The 20328-nt window shown below is 40.2% G+C and overlaps 1 protein-coding gene across 2 annotated transcripts in view; it reads left to right on the top strand.

Annotated features, from left to right (window-relative positions):
* plxna1a (plexin A1a) overlaps positions 1 to 20328 on the top strand; it is a 263334-nt gene that overhangs the window by 214164 nt on the left and 28842 nt on the right. For both annotated transcript variants that reach the window (XM_020704420.3, XM_078949962.1), the window contains 4 exons: positions 2157 to 2324; positions 6599 to 6692; positions 8941 to 9177; positions 13841 to 13984. In XM_020704420.3, the coding sequence (XP_020560079.1) occupies positions 2157 to 2324; positions 6599 to 6692; positions 8941 to 9177; positions 13841 to 13984 (643 nt within the window). The remainder of the gene's footprint in view (positions 1 to 2156; positions 2325 to 6598; positions 6693 to 8940; positions 9178 to 13840; positions 13985 to 20328) is intronic.

The raw sequence follows: 20328 nt of genomic DNA, 5'->3' as shown, positions 1-20328 counted from the left end.
GGCCAGTGCGATAATTTAGAACATTTAGGCTATGTGAGCGGAACTTGTTTCATTGGTGGCCATTATCACTTTTTTTATGGACTCCTTGCAGCCAATCAGAATTGAGTATTCACCCAGACTATGGCATAATTACTTCGATATCGTACAGAAGAGGTCTCATAAGAAGAATTTATTCAAGGCAAAAGAGAAGTTAGTGTCAGCTTTTCCCTGCAGATGTTTAAAATATCTTTGTGTGGACACCCCGCCCCCCTTCCCAACGTAATGCATAAAAACCTCCAAACCATCAGTGCAGTTGTGTGCATGTCAATTGCGCGGATTAGGCTCTGGCAGCTAATCTCCGTTGAAGCAAGCGTGTTGCAGCTCTGATGTCATGACAGTCATTTCTGCACAGCAGTAATCCCACAGACTCCACTTCACCACAAGCGCTCCCTCACCTCCACTCTGTCGTTATCTGTCACACCCTAACTGTGTGACGGTGTTTTGTGTCATCCTGTGTAGATTGCACGGGCATGAGTTGTTTTCTGATCAGTGTTGCCATGGTTACAGGCCGAGGGACATGGGAAGTGCAGGTTTCTAAAGATTATCCACCGCGTTCCTTGTCTGCAGTGTTACTACAGTGCATGCAGACACAATGGTAAGACTACATAGTGCATACAGAGTAGACACATGCTTCTTCTGTGAAGTCATGACCCAGAAAGGCAGCCACCACTCAACTGTGCTAAATACATATTAGATAATGTAGCTACTGGGGACTAAACTCCAGGCTGAAATTCAAAATGTTATTTTGCCTCTGGGGCCTTTAAGCCTTCGTACACAAACACTTTCGATTGTTTGTGTATTGGTGCACCAATAATAATGGGTACAAACTTCATAAAACATGACTAAAAATTCCGTTTTTTTCTTTCCCTCCACTCCTCTCTTTGTCAGTACCATCTCTGTGAATGACTGTACAGCTGTAGAGGAGGGCTTCCACCATTAACTCTATGTGTTACTGCTTCTTCTTCCACCCCCGTCCCAAAACCTGCATTTCCTTTTGTGTCATTCAAAAAGGATTTTCAGTCAGGATTGTCAAACTTTCCTATTACTGGTAGAGTGGGATTAGAAAGAATGGACTCCAACGAGATCAAACATGGGAGTCTGGCTCCATTTCTGACCTGTCAAAGCCGAGTTTATACTTTATACAGTCTGACGTCCTCTTAAATACAAAGCTGATGTCCACCTACTTTAAATTTAGATAGAAATAAACTCTGTTTGCAGACTTAAAGTCAGTTTGAACAACTAACCAAAGCTAAAATAGATAAACATTTGTATCATCAAAACAACGTGAACATCTTTTTTATTTACATTTTCCAAAAGAAAGATGCTCAAAGGTTGCAAGAATTGGACCAAATTTGACCAGATAGACCAAATTGGTCAATAGACCACATTGGCCAGAATTTCTCCACAGCAAGTTGTCTTTGCAAATAACATAATAATAATTAACACAGGTATTAGCAACGGTTTTAACTTAAACCTCACCAAACTGTCCATTTTTGGCAGAAGTTTCCAACTTTTGCTGACCTGATGTTACATCTGTGTCTTTGGGAGAAAAGAAAAGGGAGATTTGTGTTCTATTTTTTTGTTCTGTTTGGAATTCAGCAACAAGTGGCTGCAATTTTTCCTCCTGAAGGTAATCGTTCAGGTAACACTGCAGACTCTTCATATTTGCAGTTGCTATGGCAACAGAATGCAGGGACAGAACCACAAACCACATCATAGTCGGAAGATAGCCTCGACTGAGGTGACTGACATGCTTTTGTGGGGAGGGGGGGGGGGGGTGAACTGCTGTCAGTCAAAGGATCATAATGTGCAGAAAAAAATCCAAACACTTGTGGATAAGAGCATTTAGCATCGTTTGTTTAGCTCTCTTGTATTGTTTTCTTTAGAAGTTCCAGCTTTATTTACGCATCTCCCTCCAGATTTTTGCATTTAATTATCTCATGTGATGGGAAAGCTTTTGAAAAGGGAGCAGGTGTCATTTCTTCACATCGCAGATAACGCTTTTGCAAGAGCGCACCGCTTACAGCTGGTCTTCTGTCTGAGAGAAGAGCTGCTGTTCAGATCTTCGATTTGATGGAACCCATTTTTCCTCTTTGGCCAACCCTTTGTCTGTTCAGGAGGAACGCCCGTGAGATGGTCTGCGTTTCCCCAGCTGGAATGGCAGCAGGCGCCGCCTCGGTGCTGGTGGACATTGATGACGCGGAGCTCAGGAACCCAGAGGTCAAATTTATCTACACTGAAGACCCCACGATCCTGAGAATAGAGCCTGACTGGAGCATTGCCAGGTGAGCCATTGTTCCACGTCCTCCGACACTGAAATGGAGTTACGGCTCGCTAGCTCATTCAAGAGGGGATGTTCAGCGGAACGTCTGTTCAGACAAAAAGAGGAGGGAAATTAAAGCTGTTCAAGCCTATTTTGCGTTGTGTAAAAAAGTAATAGCTCCCTTTTGCAAAATGAGGAATTACCAGATTAAAAAAAAACTTAAGAAAACCAAATTTGGTTTTATGATGTCATTTCGAAAGTGAATTACTGCTGGTTGTTAAATGTAGAATTCTTTAAATGAAGATTTTAAGTAAAAATTAAATTAGGTGAAACTAACTGAAAAACTGTTTAAAAATAACTTACCTTCCAACCTTAGACAGAAGAAGAAGTTTAAAAACATAAGGGACATAAAATAACTGAAATGTTTATTAAAAAAATAAAATAAACATCAAATCCCAGTTTTTGTCCCAGAGGACACCGGCTAATTGTTTAGGTTAAGGGGGACGCTACTTCTTTCCATTGGTTCAGGCAGCTTTAGACAAAGTTTTCTTTTTATTAAAAAAAAAAAAAAAAACTTTATTTAAGCTTAACTCTGAATGAATGTGTATGATCTGAATGTGTTTTTGTCTGAAGTAGTTCAAAGTGACAAAGGAGCAAAGGTTTGTACGTTACTTTGAGGCTTTTATAAGAGATACGCCGATGGAACCAAATCTGTGTTTCAAAATCCTCTTGTTGTGTTTTGTTTGAATCCAGATTCAGTAAAAAGCTGCAAAGAAGAGAAGCTGGAACACCGTTAGTTAAAGTCTTAGTCAAAATTGTCCTTACGAGTGGAAACAAGCTGTCTGCCGGTGAAAAATTGACAAACAAGTAGAGGATGTACAGGTTTTTCCATTGAGTGAAAATCTTGATGCTGCTGGTGACAGGTCGTAGTGATTAACACTAACGACTAGAGTGTGGCGTAAGGGCAACACATGACAGCATACGTCATACTATAAGTGTGTGCAGCTTCCAGTATCCTTGCAAATGCTTCACGATACACCTAACACACACACACACACACACCATTGGTACGTTCCATTTTCGTCACGTCCCTTGACGTGGCTCTACAAGCCTCACAGAACCGCAAGACACACCTCGTTCCCCTTAAAATGCAGCCGCTCCCAAAAGCCGCAGCACCCGTTCATGTCACGCCCTGTATTGGTCCATGTGACTAATTAATACATGGGAAACATCTGTTTTCTTTGTCCAAGAATTTTTTTTTTATTCATATAAAAAAGCTGATTCACCACAGCGATTCAGCTTTCACTGGTCTGCTGTGGTAGTTTGCCAGGGATTTTACGCCGGATGCCCTTCTTGACACAACCTTTTATTTTCAAGGCTCATTGAGACCCAGATTGGCAGCAGCACGAAGGGTCTTGCCCAGTGACCCACACTGGATTATTTAGCTCATTACGCCCCTGGGAAGCAAACCCAGGATTTCCTGTGTGACAGTCCTACACCCAGCCGACTGAGCCATCCAGCCTCTTCGTCAGACAATATTCAGTCAGCCCCTTTAAAGTCATTCCAATCTAAGAATTGCTTTGCCGAGTTTCTCCTCCTCTCACCTTCTCGCTGCTCCGCCTCTTCTCTGACTTCCTGTTGTTCCTCAGCAGCATGTTGTTGGAGAGAGATTCATGGTCCGTCACAGGAGAACATGGATGCTCGGTCCTTTCCGCTCAGTAGGAACCGGCCGAGAAACAGATGAGGCTCGCTCTGTTCTCTGGTGGCCCACTGTGTGTGTGTGTATGGGGGGGGGGGGTTGCTTCAGGTCAACACTCAGCCTCTTCTTTAGGAAATTCATTCAAGGGTGACAATCCCCGCACAAAGACGCCATCATGATCCCCAGAAATCTGTCTGTTTCGCCTCGATACCATCTGGTTCAGGAAAATCTCAGATGGGATGTGAGCTCCATCTCTACGGCACATGCGCCTGCGGAGCGTTTGTCACCGGGGCCTGGAAGATAAAGACCAGGGAAGTCAGTGAAAAGAGGAAAGGATCAAGGGTAAAGAGAAAGCACATTATCATTATGCTTGGCTGATGAGGATCCCTTTAGGAGGTAGACTTTAAAGTAAATCAATGATGACAGCTCATCAGCACTACCAGAGAAATAGATCTGAACGGCAGTAGAAGGTTAGAAAAGTAATTATGGTGGAAAAATTTCAAACGGTTTCCAAACAGCCAGGGAAATGCATCTGCGAGGTGAAAAGCTTTCACCGGCTGCAGTACTCAGAGAAGCGGCAGCGCTGCCGTCACTCATGTGTCACTTCTGCCGCCATGAAAGCACTTTATGTAAATGGAGTCTTCCCTTGTTTAGGGCTTATTTTTAGAAAAACTTAAAGTGCTGTGTTTTGACTGTAAAATCTTATCTGAATATTGCACATTGACAAAATGGTCTAACATCGTAGATTTGTTAAAATCCTTCATAGTTTTTCTCCTTTTTTTTTTTCAATTCTTGTTCGGTGTTTTGGTGAAAATAAACTGGACTAGATAATGTGAGCTCTTTTACACGGAAAGGCAAATTGACATGAAAAGCAGCTCCACCGGGAGTCTGCCTCTGTTACACCGCAGCAGCAACAGAGTCTAATGAGTGATGGACAAATCAGAACGGGGGAACTCCACTGGGGAAATCTGCTGAGTCAGCTCCAAACCACCGATGCATGGCGCTTTATCTTCTCCATCAAGTCTGTATGAATTACTAAAAGGAGACAAACGGTGCGCTCTCTTTTGTCAACATGGCAACCCTGCTGTAATGACATTTTTGTTGTTGTTTCTTTATGAGGGTTCATAACAGCAAGAGAGGCTCGTTAAACTCTGCAGCCTGATGTGTATCTTTGAGGTATCAATGTATGACTCCAATATTCCCAGAAAACAAAAGAAGGTGGCGGAAAACCCTCTCAGTTCTGGGTGTTTGGTTTCCCTCAATGACTTAGCATTCAGGGAAACTGCTGATGAAAGTGAGCAGCTTGTTCAGTCTTTTAATTAAAAACCAACCCTTTCTTTCTGTTTTTTTAATAAACCGCTTTTATTCATGTCTTGTATTTCACTTTTCTGCTGGTCTTCGCAGTTTAAATCCTAATTTCTCCCTTAGGGTCTACAATGACCTCTTGCATTTGATATTAATCCAAGAGATAAATGAAATCTTCCTGTTCGGTCATCGGCAGTCTGCCAACATGAAAAAGATGATGAGAGGACTGGTACCACCATTTTATCTACCAACAGCAGAAGAGATATGCCAACATTTGTCATTTTTGCTCCTCCATAACAGTCTACTGTTATTCTACGTCTGATTAGAGTAAAAGATGAATGCCTGGTGTTAAGCCAGCCAGATGCTACGGCCAAGACACGAAGAGGTTCCGCCTCTGGTTCCCCTCATGCCGTGTGTTCTACTGCTGCTAGAAATGTAAGATGAAAGGAGCAGAAGTGGAGCTTCATACACGCTGAGGGATTGGTCAATATCTTAGAAAAAAATTAAAATAAAATCAATTCTGCTTTTATACAAAGCAAATTATGGAAGCTGAAGCACATCAGTCTTATGACATACAGTTGGGAAAAGCACAAAAGTTTCTTTTTTTGAGGTTGGAAATTTGAGTACATTTCACGGATAAGAACATATTGGTAGAACACGTTTAGGAAGAAATGATCATGTGATTGATTTGGTTTTATTGCAGGTCCGTGTGACATTAAAAAGGCTTAGTGACAACTACCCTTGCGGGTGGAAGCGGGCTGCTAGCAGGCAAAAAATGGGCAAACCTGGATGGGGCACGAAGGTGCCCCGCAGGAAATATCAAGGTCGTAGACCGCTCAGTGAGCCCAAAGAGAGAAAATCTCTTGGTTTTTTTTTACTTATAAAAATAAGTAAAAATGAAAAGAAACAGTTTGTTCCATAAAAATGGGTTAGACATCCTTCAAAGTTGCCTCAGGTCAAAAGTCAAACTAGCTCCGTCGTTCTCTGGTGCCATCACAGTTTAATAATTTAGAATCTCCAGTCATGAACAAAAAAGAAGAAAAAAACATGATTTTAGTCTTTTCAGTCCAGTGACCTTCACTTGCTCAAGGCGAGTTTTCCTACCTGAACCTCCTACACACCTGTAGCTCTACCTTTTCTTCCTTTTATTCTCACATGAACCATACCTGATGCTCTGGGCTCCAAAACATTTTTTCTTTCCTTTTCCAAAACTTGATGCACTACAGTATTACTTTTGCACAGCACGTGTTTCAGAAAAAATAAATAAATAAATAATTCCTTTTCTTTCTCAGTGGTGGGACTCTGCTGACAGTGAGCGGAACCAACCTGGCAACCATCCGGGAACCGAAGATCAGGGCCAAATATGGGCAGGCAGAGTCCTTTCATGTGAGTCCTGAAGGCACTGACATGCACGCATCGCAGTGCAGCCACAGAATAACAAGTGGGCACAGATAAAGGTGGACCAACAGCATGCTGAAGGGAGAATGTGTTCATTTTCCCTTCCAGGAAATGTCCATTTTACATAAGATCTGGATTCCCAGATATGTAACGAAACCAACAGCTGCTTTTAGACCAACTTCTAGAAATACTTCAGTAAGCTGTCCTGCTGGCATCTCCACTCTCTCCAGCTGCAGATATCCAACGCTGCCCCAGGCCAGATAGCTTTTCAAAATGTCACGGCACCACATGACCGTTTGTCTTGCAGGAAAAAGCAACACGAGACGCTGCATGCGCTCCGGCGAGCAGGAAACTGCTCTGGAGCTTCGACCAGAACCCCCCAGCATTTGTCACCAGCCGCTGAAATTAGTCATCAAGGTTGAGAACTGAACATCAAACACTGAACCACTCCAACCTGAAGATAACACTGCCATTTACTGAAGCAGAGCAAGCCCACACAATGCTTCCCACACAGCCTTTTTACCAAACTTTGCACTTACAGGAACACGCTGCTGCTTTTAAACGTTTACACTTATTTACAGGAAATCATCCCCTCAACCTCCAGACGGCCATCTTCTTTTTTAAGAGCAATACAGCAATTAACTTTAAGTGTTTTAATCTACAAGAGTGATCACTGTCTTTTATTTTCTTCTTTGTTAAGTGTGTGGAGTCGTCTTCTTTGCCAATCAAAGCAGTAATTTAAAACTATTTGTTCGACATCCTCCTCTTCAGTGGAACACACTGATATTCATGTATTCTCCAAAGGCACAGCCATGGCAGGCAGAACTGAGTCCATTATTAAAGGTGATCATAAATTAGCAGCCAATTTACATTTGCAATGGACCAAAAAGCAGAGGGGTTCCTGAGAACACAGACTTCCAGAAAAAAGTACCAAACAGTTCTTTGTTGACTGAGAGTTAGTGCCTATGGCTCATTTTCTGCTCCATGACAACAACAAAAACCACCATTCCTGTGAAACAAGACTTTTTTTTAAGAATATTGTTTAAATTACACCAAAGTCTTTACCTTAAAATCTCCTTAATATCTTTTGTGAGATGTCTGGTTTTGCAGCTGTGAGGCAAAGACGTTTTCACCCGGAACCCCACATCTGAGACAAACCAGAGATATACCCGATAACTGTTTCTCCTTCCAGATCTTTTCTATAAAAAAAAAACGATAGTGAGAACGAACTTGAACCTAAAGGCATGATGCCCAGCACATGTTGGAGCCCAAAAAGTTGTGATTTTTACTAAAGTTCTATAACTTAGAAAAGTGAAACCGTTTGACAGGTAAGAATATTTATTCTAAAATAATAATCTGACAGAGAAAATTTCTCAGTCGTGTTTCTGTAGTAAAGGACAGAATTCATGGTTTCACCAGTTCTAACAACTAGTCCACACCATGACTCTACCACCTCTGTGTTTAACTGTTGCTGTCTTGATCCTTTTCTGAACTTTAATATGGCAACTATGAAAAAAAAATGTAAGTAAATCATTATATGTTTACTTTTTCCCTCACTCGTTAGAGCAATCAGTCAAACTTCATTTGACAAGTATTACATCCAATGGACTTCATGTGAAATATGAGTGATCTATATGTATGAGTGCAAATATGTCCATTTCTGATTAGAAATTAAAATTACAAGAACATTGTATCAATTTATTTTATTATTTCCAAGTCATATTATGATTTAATTCCTAAAAAAGATCTGAAATTCCTGTGTTGTTGTTGTTGTTTTTTTTCCCTTTTTGGAAAAAGGTTGAAATAAACCAATCAAACCAAAAGCAAACGCTATTAGATTACACATGAAATGGGTAAGGATGGAAAAGATCAAAAAATCTTAGATCAAAAGCCAGTTTTGTCCTGTTTTTTTTTTTTTGATTGACTCATAAAGTCATAAACTGTTCAGAGATGAGGCATGTCTGGTCCGTTTTTTTTCCCACTTCAAAAAATTATCTTTCAGAAACTGTATTTTGTGTTTCCATGTGTTATCTCTTCGTAATGGTAACAATAATTTTTTACTAAATCAATAAAATGTGACATATTTGTAAAATTAAAAAATCATTAGCGCCAAAAAGCTTTTACTGAAAAAAATAATATATAAAAAAAACGTTTAAAACTTTGCAAAGTTTTGACAGTTCTTTGAAAATGTAGAACTTGTTATTTAATTATTTTTTTTTGTATGCAACTCTTTCAGAACTGTACGGTGTTCAACAATTCTGTCATGGTGTGCCTCGCCCCGTCAGTCGCTGACTCTGAGCTTGGCTTTTCTGAGACCGGCACTGGCCCAGATGAGATCGGATTCTACATGGACAACGTCAACGCCCTGGTGGTGGTCAACGAAACCTTCAACTACTACCCAGACCCTGTCTTTGAACCGCTGAGTCCATCCGGCATCCTGGAGCTCAAACCTCCATCACCTCTGATTCTCAAGGTCAGATCAGTTAATCCTCTTTTTAATCTGCGGTTTATGAAACAATGCCAAAAACAAAACAAAAAAATATGGAGTACCTCTTTACTCGCATAATGTTCTGACATGATAAACCATTTTTTCGTTATATTTCAGAAATAGAAAACAGCAGTGGTTCATAATTTCCTGTAAACCAAAGATCAAGATCACTAACATGGTTCAATAGCATGGTCTAACTGTTTTGCAGTTTTTTTGTTGTTGTTGCAATTTCGCACATTTTTTAACAGCCCATTGAGTTCTGTGTCCTGATTGGCTGTAGACCAATTCAGTCAATCTCTTCCATTACGTGTTTCCTGTTTACAAGATGTTCATCAAATCTTCAGTCGCGATCAGATCTTTACTTTCATTCTGTAATATTGGACATTTTTTATGGAGGTTTGAACAAATCAATTCAATTCCACAATTTTTTTTATTTATTTAAAACCAATGACATTTTAATATACCATGTATCTTCCAATGATAGCCCCCGGTTTTTTTAGGCGTCTGTTGGAAATGAGCCCAACCACTATTAGAGACCGGCGTCTGAAGTAAAGACCACCTGTCAGACCCGGCGTTTATTGGAGATCGGTGTCAATTAGAGACCTGCCACTATTGAAAGGTATACGGTATTCAGTTTTAAATCTTTTGTCTAAAAACATTTTTAAAAAAAAGGAAAGAGGTACCAACCTTTATGCTCTCCTCAAACTTCCGATATCATTGCTTCAAAAATATCAATCAAAGTAAACCTTCTTTAAATGATCACACATTCATGGTTTTCTACTTTTTTACTAAGATTTTAAACAAGGTCCATCTTTCTCGCAACCATCAACATGTCATCTTGTTTATGAATTAAAATTGTTAATGACAAATCCTTTGTATAAATGGCTTTCCAAATGTGTTGCTGGTACTGTCACTGAACTCACCAAACATCTCATTTAATTCCCAAATGCTGCATCACTCCTGGGCTAACATTCAGTTCTCATCATTGTTGTCCGGACCCTTTAAGGTTAAGACCATCATAGTTTTTGGGTGATGATATACAATAACATCCATATTTAAGAACACGTTTTTTCAAGAGGCAGCCTTATAAAATGTGCATATTTTTGACTTATCTGCTGTAGAAAAATGTTAGTCTTTTTACTTTTACTTCCCTCTCAAAAGACTAAAGATATCGAACTAATGTTGTATTGATGACTGTTCACACCAGCACAGAAACTCACTCCTGCAGTCTGTTTGCTTCATGAAAAGGGAAAGGCTCTCCAGTGTGTCCACAAGGTCTTTTTGGACAGAAAAATCTGCAATAACTCATAAATTGAGCTGAAAGCACCAGTCCACACTTTCCAGGGCCAATTCCTGTCCTTCACCAACTATCAGCAAGGTTTTCGAAAGCTGTCCTCCACGGCCTTCAGTCCTCGTAAATAAAAGTTTTAAAAAATTCTTTAATTAGGTTTGAGTGCTTTTAAAGCAGCGCGGAAGCATAAATGTCTGCAAGTGATTTGGATTACACTGCTTTTTATTTTCATTAAAAGTAATACGACACAAGAATGTGAAATTAATTGGCAGTCTCAGTACTCTTCGCTGAAAAGATTGAGTGTGTGCAGAGCAGACATAAACACGAGCCAAAAGCACACTAACGCTGCGTGGAGGAACATTTTCTGCTTCTGTTAATTAACTGCACGTAGAAAGCTGATCTTCAGGAAGTATTCACACCTTTATGAGGGGCTTTATACCAACGTACATGGTTAACTTAATCCTGGGGAGGCGTCAGCGCTGTTAAAGGAGGTTTGCTGCTCATTTGTCTTGGATGAGGTTGACAGAGAGCCAGAATTGGAAGAGCGGATGTTCAACCAGAGGCTGAAGAAGAGTCTACAGGCTGCCTTAAATGTTTCTAACTACACAACAACTGTCATGAATGGCAAGTTTCTGGCTTACAAAAGTCTATTTTGCAAAAGCACAGATTTGACCACATCCATAGCCTTCAAATCTGCAAAGATGTGGGAGTGCATGAATGTGAAGAATGACTTGTTTTACAGACCAAGGACTTCCAGCTTTCAATTGGACAGAAAAGTATTTTCTGTCAGGTCTTATTTGTGCTTTCAAAGCAAATTTGGTTTGAAAGAAAATAAAAGTAAGAAAATAAACAAAAAAAGAAATAAAACTGTTGGAAAAAAAGTCAAAATCATTGGCTGCATGTAGGACTGGCACATGGGAAACGAGGGTTCGATTCCTGGGGGAGCAATGAGCTTCAAGTGTGGGTCCTTGGGGAAGACCCTTCACGCTAGTGCTGGTTTGGTCGTGAATGAAATGGCTCAAGGAGTGCTCTTTAGAGTGAACGACACAAAACTGTCTTGCTGAGCACACATACGTCGAAGAAGATATACGCCAAGTAGCGTCTACACTGCCGAAGAAATAAGACGAAGAAGATGCACTCACTGACGGACATTCTAAAATATCCCCCAAAACGCTCATGATACATTTTTGGCTCTTGTACCAGTCGATAAAACTCCCCATGTTCTTCTCTTCTCGTAACTATGGGATGTACCCAAAATCGGCGTCTTTTCTGGCGTCTTTCATCATCCAACAGAACTATAATTTCTTCATCGCGGGAACTGGAGCTGGAGCTACTGGTGCTGGAAATATTCATGTTTTCTTTGTATGATTCTGACAAGCGCGTAAATACTTGCTCTCTTCTTCTGAGTGAAAAGCGACTTTAATGAGCGTAAAGTTGCGCAGCGCCACCTTGTGTACAGGAGTATTTCTGTTTTACATTAAGCGCCATCTAATGTCGGGGAATGAAATTGCATGTTCGCTCGGCATTTCGTCAGCGAAAATCGCCTGGGTGTGAACACAAAAAACGTGTTGAAAAACGCTGGCGAACAACGGCTGGCGAATATTCGTCCCGGTGTGTACGGGCCTTTAGTTGTAGCAGCAGCAGTGCGCACGTTTTAATGGATTGATCCATGTGTGAATGTTATCCCTTTTTATAGTGTCCCAGCATTTTTAAATTGTTTTATGTAATATTTAATATTAACAGTTTTTGTTTTGTTTTTTCAGGTATTTTATTTTGTAAAACCTATCTAGGGACAAATACTGCAAAATAACTTTAGCTAAAATCATTATGATATCGGCCTGGTACTGCTGTTTTATAGTATGTTTTCATTTTTTTATATCCTTGTTCAAAATATAAATTTGATTAAATTCAAAGGACTGGCTCAGGGTGTGTTCAGTACTACATCCCTAAAGGTGGAGGTGTACAGAAGCTTATGGCTCCTGGACTGATGCAGGAACCTGCTTCCACATACGAGGAGCATCAGAATCAGAGCTCGATGAATGAAAAGAGTGTAATGTGTCGTTGTATGTGAAGTTCTAAACATCTATAAAGGGACATTTAATGCAATAAAGAGACCCTTAAAATGTGTTTTCTTTAGATCAGTGTCTCATTTATGAGCTGAATTTGCATTAAACCCAGTCTTCAGTTCTTTAATCCTTTAGATGGATGAATTACCTCGACTATCTGTAATGTTATCAAAGGCTGCTGATTTCCATGAAGAGATTGAAAGCAGCGTAACCACTGTAATTTATTTCTTAAAAGATAATTTATTTGCAAAGGGCTTCTTGGTAATTGCCAAATATTCTGCTTGGCTTGTTGGTGGAACTGCTTACCCAGTGGAAGCACTGATGAGATGGACAAAAATGCAATTTGGCGAGATGGGATGTGGGGTTAACAGATCTCAGATGCGTGCACTGTGCCCGCCACCCAATTAATTTCTCATCTGTAGTGTCGGTTTTGTTTTTTTCTGAGGTGTGTAAGGGAATGAAAAAAACATTCATTTGATCCTGGGGTTTCATGAGCGCTTTCCTGTGTGTTTGTGTGGGTTTTGGAGAGCGTTTCTCCACATGATGCTTCTTGCCTGTGGTGTTTATGTGCAGCGACAGCTCAGTGTGTGGTTGTAAATCCATGGCAAGTGTGGCTTAAACTCTTTGTGCTCGCGTGTGTGTGGGTTGCGGTGGAGGAGTGTGCGATGGCGAGATGGAATGGGATGCATGTTTACAGGGTTGCAGAGCAGGGTTGGGTGGCGGCTGCCTGCAGAGAAGATGGGATTGGAAAACGGAATCTGTCTCTGCATCCCATCGCTAAGTCAGCAGGAGATGTGGCAGTTTTCTCTTCCTCCTTATTTCCTTTTTTCTGTACTCATAACATCTTCCCTTGATTTGACTTTTTTTATATTTATCCCCTCCTCCTTCCTACCTATTTCTTTCACCTGCTTTCCTGGAATGATTTCCTGTCGTCTTTCCTGTTTTATTTTTCTTCTTCTTTCAAATCCAGCACCAATTCAGCTTCCAAAGTTTATTAAATGAACTTCTGATGGTCCACAATGCATTCCTTAAACACAAGTGATTTCATCAAATAATTAAATTATCATCATAAAAATATTATTCATCATGAACCGTTTTATTGCTAAGCAGGCAAGAGGCTTACGGATGAAAGTCATTTCCAAAGAAAATCGATGCTTGATGCCTCGCTCATTCCTAGTTCAATAAAAGACTTAATAACCATAAAGCTTTTTACAAATGAGTCCATGAAGCAGCAGCACGCATAAATGAGCTGTGCGGATCTGCTCATCCCTCTTGCTTTGTCTTCGTTTAGGGTCGGAACCTGATCCCGGCGGCTCCAGGTAACAATCGCCTGAACTACACGGTCCTGATCGGAGAGACGCCGTGCATCCTCACGCTGTCTGAGAGCCAGCTGCTGTGCGAATGGCCCAACCTGACCGGACAACACAAAGTCACGGTAAAGTCCATCGCTAACTTCCCAAATGCTGACATTTTCTGTCATGTTGTCTTTTTTTTTTTAAATCCTTTGTCCTGGCTATTTTTTCAGTGAGGGCCTTTTCATAGAGCTAAGTAAAACTGAAAAAAAGACTTAGCTGCTACATTTAGCTTTATCTAATGTTATTAAACAAGCCACTTCTTGGGTAAAAGAATATTTATTCTGTTCTATTTATTATTCATTCATGCATTTATGCAATTTAAACTACAAAAACTTTATCCTTAATCTGTCATTCATTCAATATGTTTAAAATTCGTAATCAAATCCTTACGCATACACTAAAATATTCTAATCCTTAATTTTTCATAATTTTTGATGAATCTGGTTTATAGATGAGGGAACCCAACGTTTTGTTTTTTTCATTCAGTTTTCCTCCTTCCTCTCCCTCTGTGGGCAGCCAGCTTGTTTTGCAGGGAGCTTTTGTGGCTTTTCCTCTTTGTGAAGGGCGTTGATGACTTTCCTTCATCCGTCTTCTCCATGATTGTGTACTTTTACTGACCCAAACATTAGAGACATTAGGGAGAACTTTGCAGGTCTTTTGAATTATGTATCTGATTAGGATGTGACACAATGAGTTTGCAACCTTTATATTTTTCACAATTTATGAATTTTCTGAGACTTAAAATGTTGAGTTTTCATGACCTGTAAGCCAATTATGATCAACATTTCGTGAAATATAGGCTTAAATATCTCAATTTATGTGTCATGATTCAGTATAAAATGCAAGTTTCACATTTACTGACACAAATTCTGAGCTTTTTTACTGATATTCTAATTTTTAGATGTACCTACACATTCTTAGATGGGCAACATGGGCATTTTTTCCCCAACTGTCATTATAGGTCCAAATGGGTTCCAAAAAGGCTCAATCCTAGAATTATTTCTTATTCGGGGTTTTCAAACCTAAAATTTTGATGTATTGCATTTGTATGCAAATAATCACCTTAATAAAGCCGTGTGGAACCCCATGTGATAAAAGCTTAAATCATGGGAAAAGTGTTATAAAGTTAGCATCAGGTAGCAGATGTTTTGCTCCTCTGTCCTTTGCTACTTAAATGAGTAGATGTGGTGTAAATGTTTACTGGAATAGAAGTAAAATTGCATTCCAAACTTGAGGTAAGTCTTCAGCCTTTGATCTATCCTTAACTTTTCTTTACCACTCTCAGCACCATTTACTTGCTCCACACACAAATGAACCGATATCCGCTCTGCTACAACAGAACTCTTTCAAAGCAGACATGTTGGCTTGGCAAAGCATGAAAGTGTATGTGAAATCAATAACGACACTAGAAACATCTAAATTCTTAAGGTATTGGTACTCTGCTCACTGTCTGTGTGTGGCCACACACTGCAGAATATTGACAGCCTGAGTGCTTCTGTATTCACAAGGAAAAATGTGAGCTAAAATCCTTTAGCTTTAGTCCCAGACTTGGAAAAAAAAGTTTCTGTAAACTTTTTCAAGTGTAGATGAGATATCCACGCCATTTTACCAGCACCCACTAAAAGCTGAAATACAGTCGACAAACCAAAACGTTTTTACAACCATTTATCCTTTTATTGCAAAATATGACCCCTAAATTATTATTGCTTAATTAAAGGATTTTCATTATATTTCCATCCCAACATTTTTAAAAAGGTGAAAAATCCAAAAGGCTCTACTAATCTATGATGTTTTCCTTTACTTTTCTCCCTAAGAGATTCTAAAGTATCAAACAGAAAGAAAATAAGGTGTGGATAAAGCATCAGCACTTCTTATTTATTCGATTGTTCCATTCCTTTGATGGATTAAACAAATTTTGGAGCCAGGTCCACACACTACAGGATTTACATGTTATGTGTTTAAAATTTTTTTCCTTGTTATATGTGATTAAAAAATAGACTTATTAATTTATCCTTTTGGTTTCTCTGCCATTCTCCCGTCGGTCTAAATGTTTACTGCTTCATAAAGTACCCGTTTATAGCACCCTACCTTTTATGGGATCTTTAACTGCAAACAACCAACATTTGCACCAGTTTCTCAGTGAACCAAATGTGTTTGTACTTCAGCTTTTTCTCAGAAATGTCTGATCCACATCACTCTGTAAGAATTTGAATAAATTCATTGGAGCCTTACCAAACACAACCCAGCAACCCAGATAGCTATCAAACTTACAAAAAGGATGCGACTTCTAGGGAAATGAATGACATTTGGAGCACATTACAACAACAAAAATATTTGACAAGACAAAACCTCTATTGGATTTTCCGATTATTACAGAATTGATTGTGCTTGACCTGCTACATCTATTGTGTTCTTGCACATGCCAAATACTGATCCATACTCTGCATGAAGTGATAGATTTGACGTGTGCATGGTTGCAAGAACAAGAAATTGTGTCAGGATGTTTCTTACTTTGTGAAAACTTATAAAGAAAGACTTCTTTGAGGCCTCCCACTGCAGTACACATCACGTGCACAGAGCAATGAAACAACAAAACGGAGAAAAAACACTAATGCAGTAGCAACAATGGCTCTTTATGAGTTATATTTATTGTAACTATGAGCAGTTTCCAGAAAAAAGAATTGAGTACAGTTCGATGGCTATTGGATTTAAGTTGGACCCTAAATTTCACACTTTTACCACACACTGAAAATGTTTGACTAACACAACTTTGACCAGGAGGATACAAGAAGAACAAGCTAAAAATATGGCTGCAAATATAAATGTTGTCTTCTTATTCTTTCTAAAGCTGCCATCTAACCCCTCCAGCAGGGGCATCCAGTTTCAATGTTACGTCAACGTACAGACGTGATCAGAGGTCCTGCCCTATTTCTTGACCGTCAGGCATGGCGCGGTGGTCTCGCAGCAATGCAGCAAAAGGTTTCCAGATTTCAACGATCTGAACTTGGTGAAGAACTCGCATCACATCAACCAATCAGGGACTCAGCTTTGGCCCGTGACGTGTTGATGATGCGATCGAAGTGGAGGAGAGTCTGGTCGTTCTCTTCCTGAACGTTTTCTTCTTTTCATTGAAACAATGATAGAAACATCTTTTCATTTGATTCTTCTCCTCGGACTAATGCTGGACAGCAAGTCATCAAACTGGGTCCCAGAGACCCGGAAGTACCGCTGAAAGCAGCCGTCAGTCAGACGCAGCTCCTGCAGTGGATGGTGGACCTCACCGTGCTGGGAGAGTCTCTGAATGATCTCAGACATGGAGACATGATTACCGATACTTTTGTAGAGCTCTTCAAAACAAATAAACCTGACGTCTCAGCATCATCCCTGACTGTATGAGATGTAAAGATAAACAGTCAATGCTTCCATGCGGTGATGAGGTTAAAAACGTTTGACAGTAGCTCCTCCCACAGGGATCAGAAAGACTACTTTATAAACACAATTTAGGACAAGGATCCAGCAGCAAATTTGACGCGGGAACAGCATTGGGTGTGAACACAGCATCATCGTACATCCCTCTCTCACCTTTAGTGCCAAATATTTACAACAACATAATTACCTAAAAATCCCACAACAATAACTTGAACAAAAACAGCCTTTAAATTGAATAAACTCTGACTTGAATTAAAACTTTATTTTAATTTCTATATCACATATGTTCTTAAAAAAAGAACCACATAGAATGTCATAAATGCGATTTATTACAGCTCCTGGTCTGATTTGTGATTTATGGTTTTTGGTTTTAGGGCGATTATTTTGGTTGCACGTTTTCTTGCACTTGTGGTACAAATACCACTGATTCCACGTCCTTGGTGTTTAACATTTTCTCAAAAAGCAATCGAGGAGCAAATGGTGCTGGATGAAAATCAAAGAACAAGCGTGTGAGTCAATCCTGCGGCAACAGTTAACCTTAGCTTGTCCAGGGTGTTGATCTGTCGGCACACTTTACACCAGACTCCCTAATTCTGCCTGACTGGAGCAGATCTAAACTGAGGAAGGTCAAGCATCATCCAGGCGACGCAGCACTCACTGCAAATATATTTGCAGTGATGTTAGTCTACATATCCTCAAAGTGCAGCCACTCAACCCAAATGCCTGATTCGACTCCTTTTAAAGCTTATCACCAGTGTCCTTTCACAGTCATTCCACTATATCTTTATGACATTTACTCCCTGCCAGCTACAGCCAATAAACTTAGAAAGCCACTGACAGTGCATCCATGTAATTCAATATGATAGCTCTGGATGGAGGCAGCCAGCTTAAAGGTGGATCTCTTGAGGTCTTCTCTCTTTTTTCCCCCCTGTTTTTTAATTTATTTATTTTTTCTTAACGGAATGTCATGTTTAATATCGGTGCGATCCGAAGTGTTGGTGTGGGTGGCGGAGTCGGTCCTTTGTGCAACCATAGCCAAGGAAAAAATAGAGCTGTCTGTTCCCATCTCTTCTGCTGCTTGTGCGTTTGGGATTTTTTTCTTTTTTTTTTTTTTCTCCTGGTGTGTGTGTTAAGGTGCACATGTGTGCATTGTGCATGCACAGAAGGACACAGCTGTAGCACAATCATATTCCCTCTGCACAGTGACCTATATACAGGGGGACCCCATTGGGTGTCGAGACATGCTGAGCTTGTGCCTGTGTGGGTGTACAGTAGGAGATATTTTATTTGTGAGCCTTTCTTTGTGCGCGCCCCCAGAAGCTCAGCTGTGTGTTGGCAGCTGTTGGCCTCCCTTGAGTTTTCGAAGAAACTTGTTTGTTGTTTTGGCCTTCAGCTTTTTAAGTTTCTCTGCCAGTTCTTTACTCTGTCAGTCAAATAAAAATAGACGAGCTTAGAAAAATATGTGTCGGCACCTCGGCATCGCTTAAAATCTTAATGGCTTAAAAAGTGGGTCTGCTGAAGCTGGGAGAGGGTCTGATCAGCTTTTTTAATGGATTCAGGTTTTTCTGTCCTATTCGAATGCTCGAACTTTATGTCTGAACGCACGCAGGAAGCCCTCAATAGCACATTTAGGTGACCATCTAAAAGGAACAATCCAATTCTCCAGCTCAGTCAAACTTTGAACTTTCAAAGCTGATAGTTTTGGGTTTAAAGTAAACTCAATTATTATTTTAAAAACCTCCAAGTCTTTAATCTTTAGTGACACTTGCAGCTGCAGCAGAGCGCTGATCAACAAAGTGCTTTCCATTTGCCCAAAAACAAACTTATAAACCCTCATTAGTATTTAAATCTGTGCCCGTCAGCATTCTGCTTCATGCAGAGACATTTTAAATAGTTACAGAAAAATGACACTTTCTGAGCTGTTCTCAGGCCATTTTCGTGGCACACATTCTGACTTGTCATGTGAGCTGAGGCAAAGGTGTAACTAATGCCATTCTGCTGGAATGTGCCAGAAAACTTCAAGTACTCTTTGATTTTTTTATAAATAGAGCTGTAAAGAAAACTGTAGAAAAGTCTCCCTTCACAGAAGACGACATTTTAGTTCTTATTTTAACACTAAATTCTATTCATAGAGGAATTACTGTTGAAATGCTTCTATTGTTGGGTTATTCCAAACCTCAGTTTCCATACTCAGGTGTGTTGCAGCTTGTGACTTAAATTAAATGTTCTTATACAATCTAGTGGTTTAAAAACGTTCCGCCTCTGATCCAAGCGGCTTCTTCAGTTCTGCCCAACAGGTGTTGAGCTAGATATATACAGTATATCCTCCTCACTGGAGTTTCAGTCCTTTCATGGCCAACAAAGTTGACACGAGTCGTTGACCCCCGTGTCGCTGAGTTACATCGCCTGCCCTGGGGTACACCTCTGGATAACGATGCCTTTTGTTATGCTACGTATGTTTGCGCAGTGATTTCAAAACAGGATTGTGAATGGATGAAAGGTTGTGTCTGAGTCCACCCCTTGTATTCCATGAGGGATATTTTATTTTTTAAACCAGCGATGTTCTCTGGAGAGGATCTGAGCCTCTCCGTCCTCGAAGGAACGTCCTTTATCTTTTAGGTGGAGGTGGAAAGCTGACTATGGTCCACTGGAATTGGGCCTCCTGTGTTGGCTCATGCGTTTGAGCAGTGGCTGCTTAGTTTCCCCAATGTACGAGTCGTTACATTCCTGACGACCAGTATACATCACGCTGCTTAGTTTGTGTCTGAGTGTTTTTTCCTTTGGGTAAACCAGTCTTTGCCTCAGGGTGTTCCCTGGTTTGAAGTTTACCTGGATGTTGTTGTTGTGGAAAATCCTTTTCAGTTTCTCTGAAAGACCAGCCACATTTGGGATAATAGTGTTACTTCCTCTTGTTTCTGGTTCCTCTCTGTTGCCAGTGGTGGGTCGCTTATGTGCTTTACCGAAGGCCCATTTGATGTATCCACAAACCTTCAGC

Source organism: Oryzias latipes, chromosome 7 (assembly GCF_053564925.1).
Source record: "Oryzias latipes strain Hd-rR chromosome 7, Olatipes_Hd-rR_3.1".
NCBI classification, from domain to species: domain Eukaryota; kingdom Metazoa; phylum Chordata; class Actinopteri; order Beloniformes; family Adrianichthyidae; genus Oryzias; species Oryzias latipes.
The sequence above is the reverse complement of the archived record's forward strand: the minus strand, read 5'-3'. Positions and strand labels throughout refer to the sequence as shown.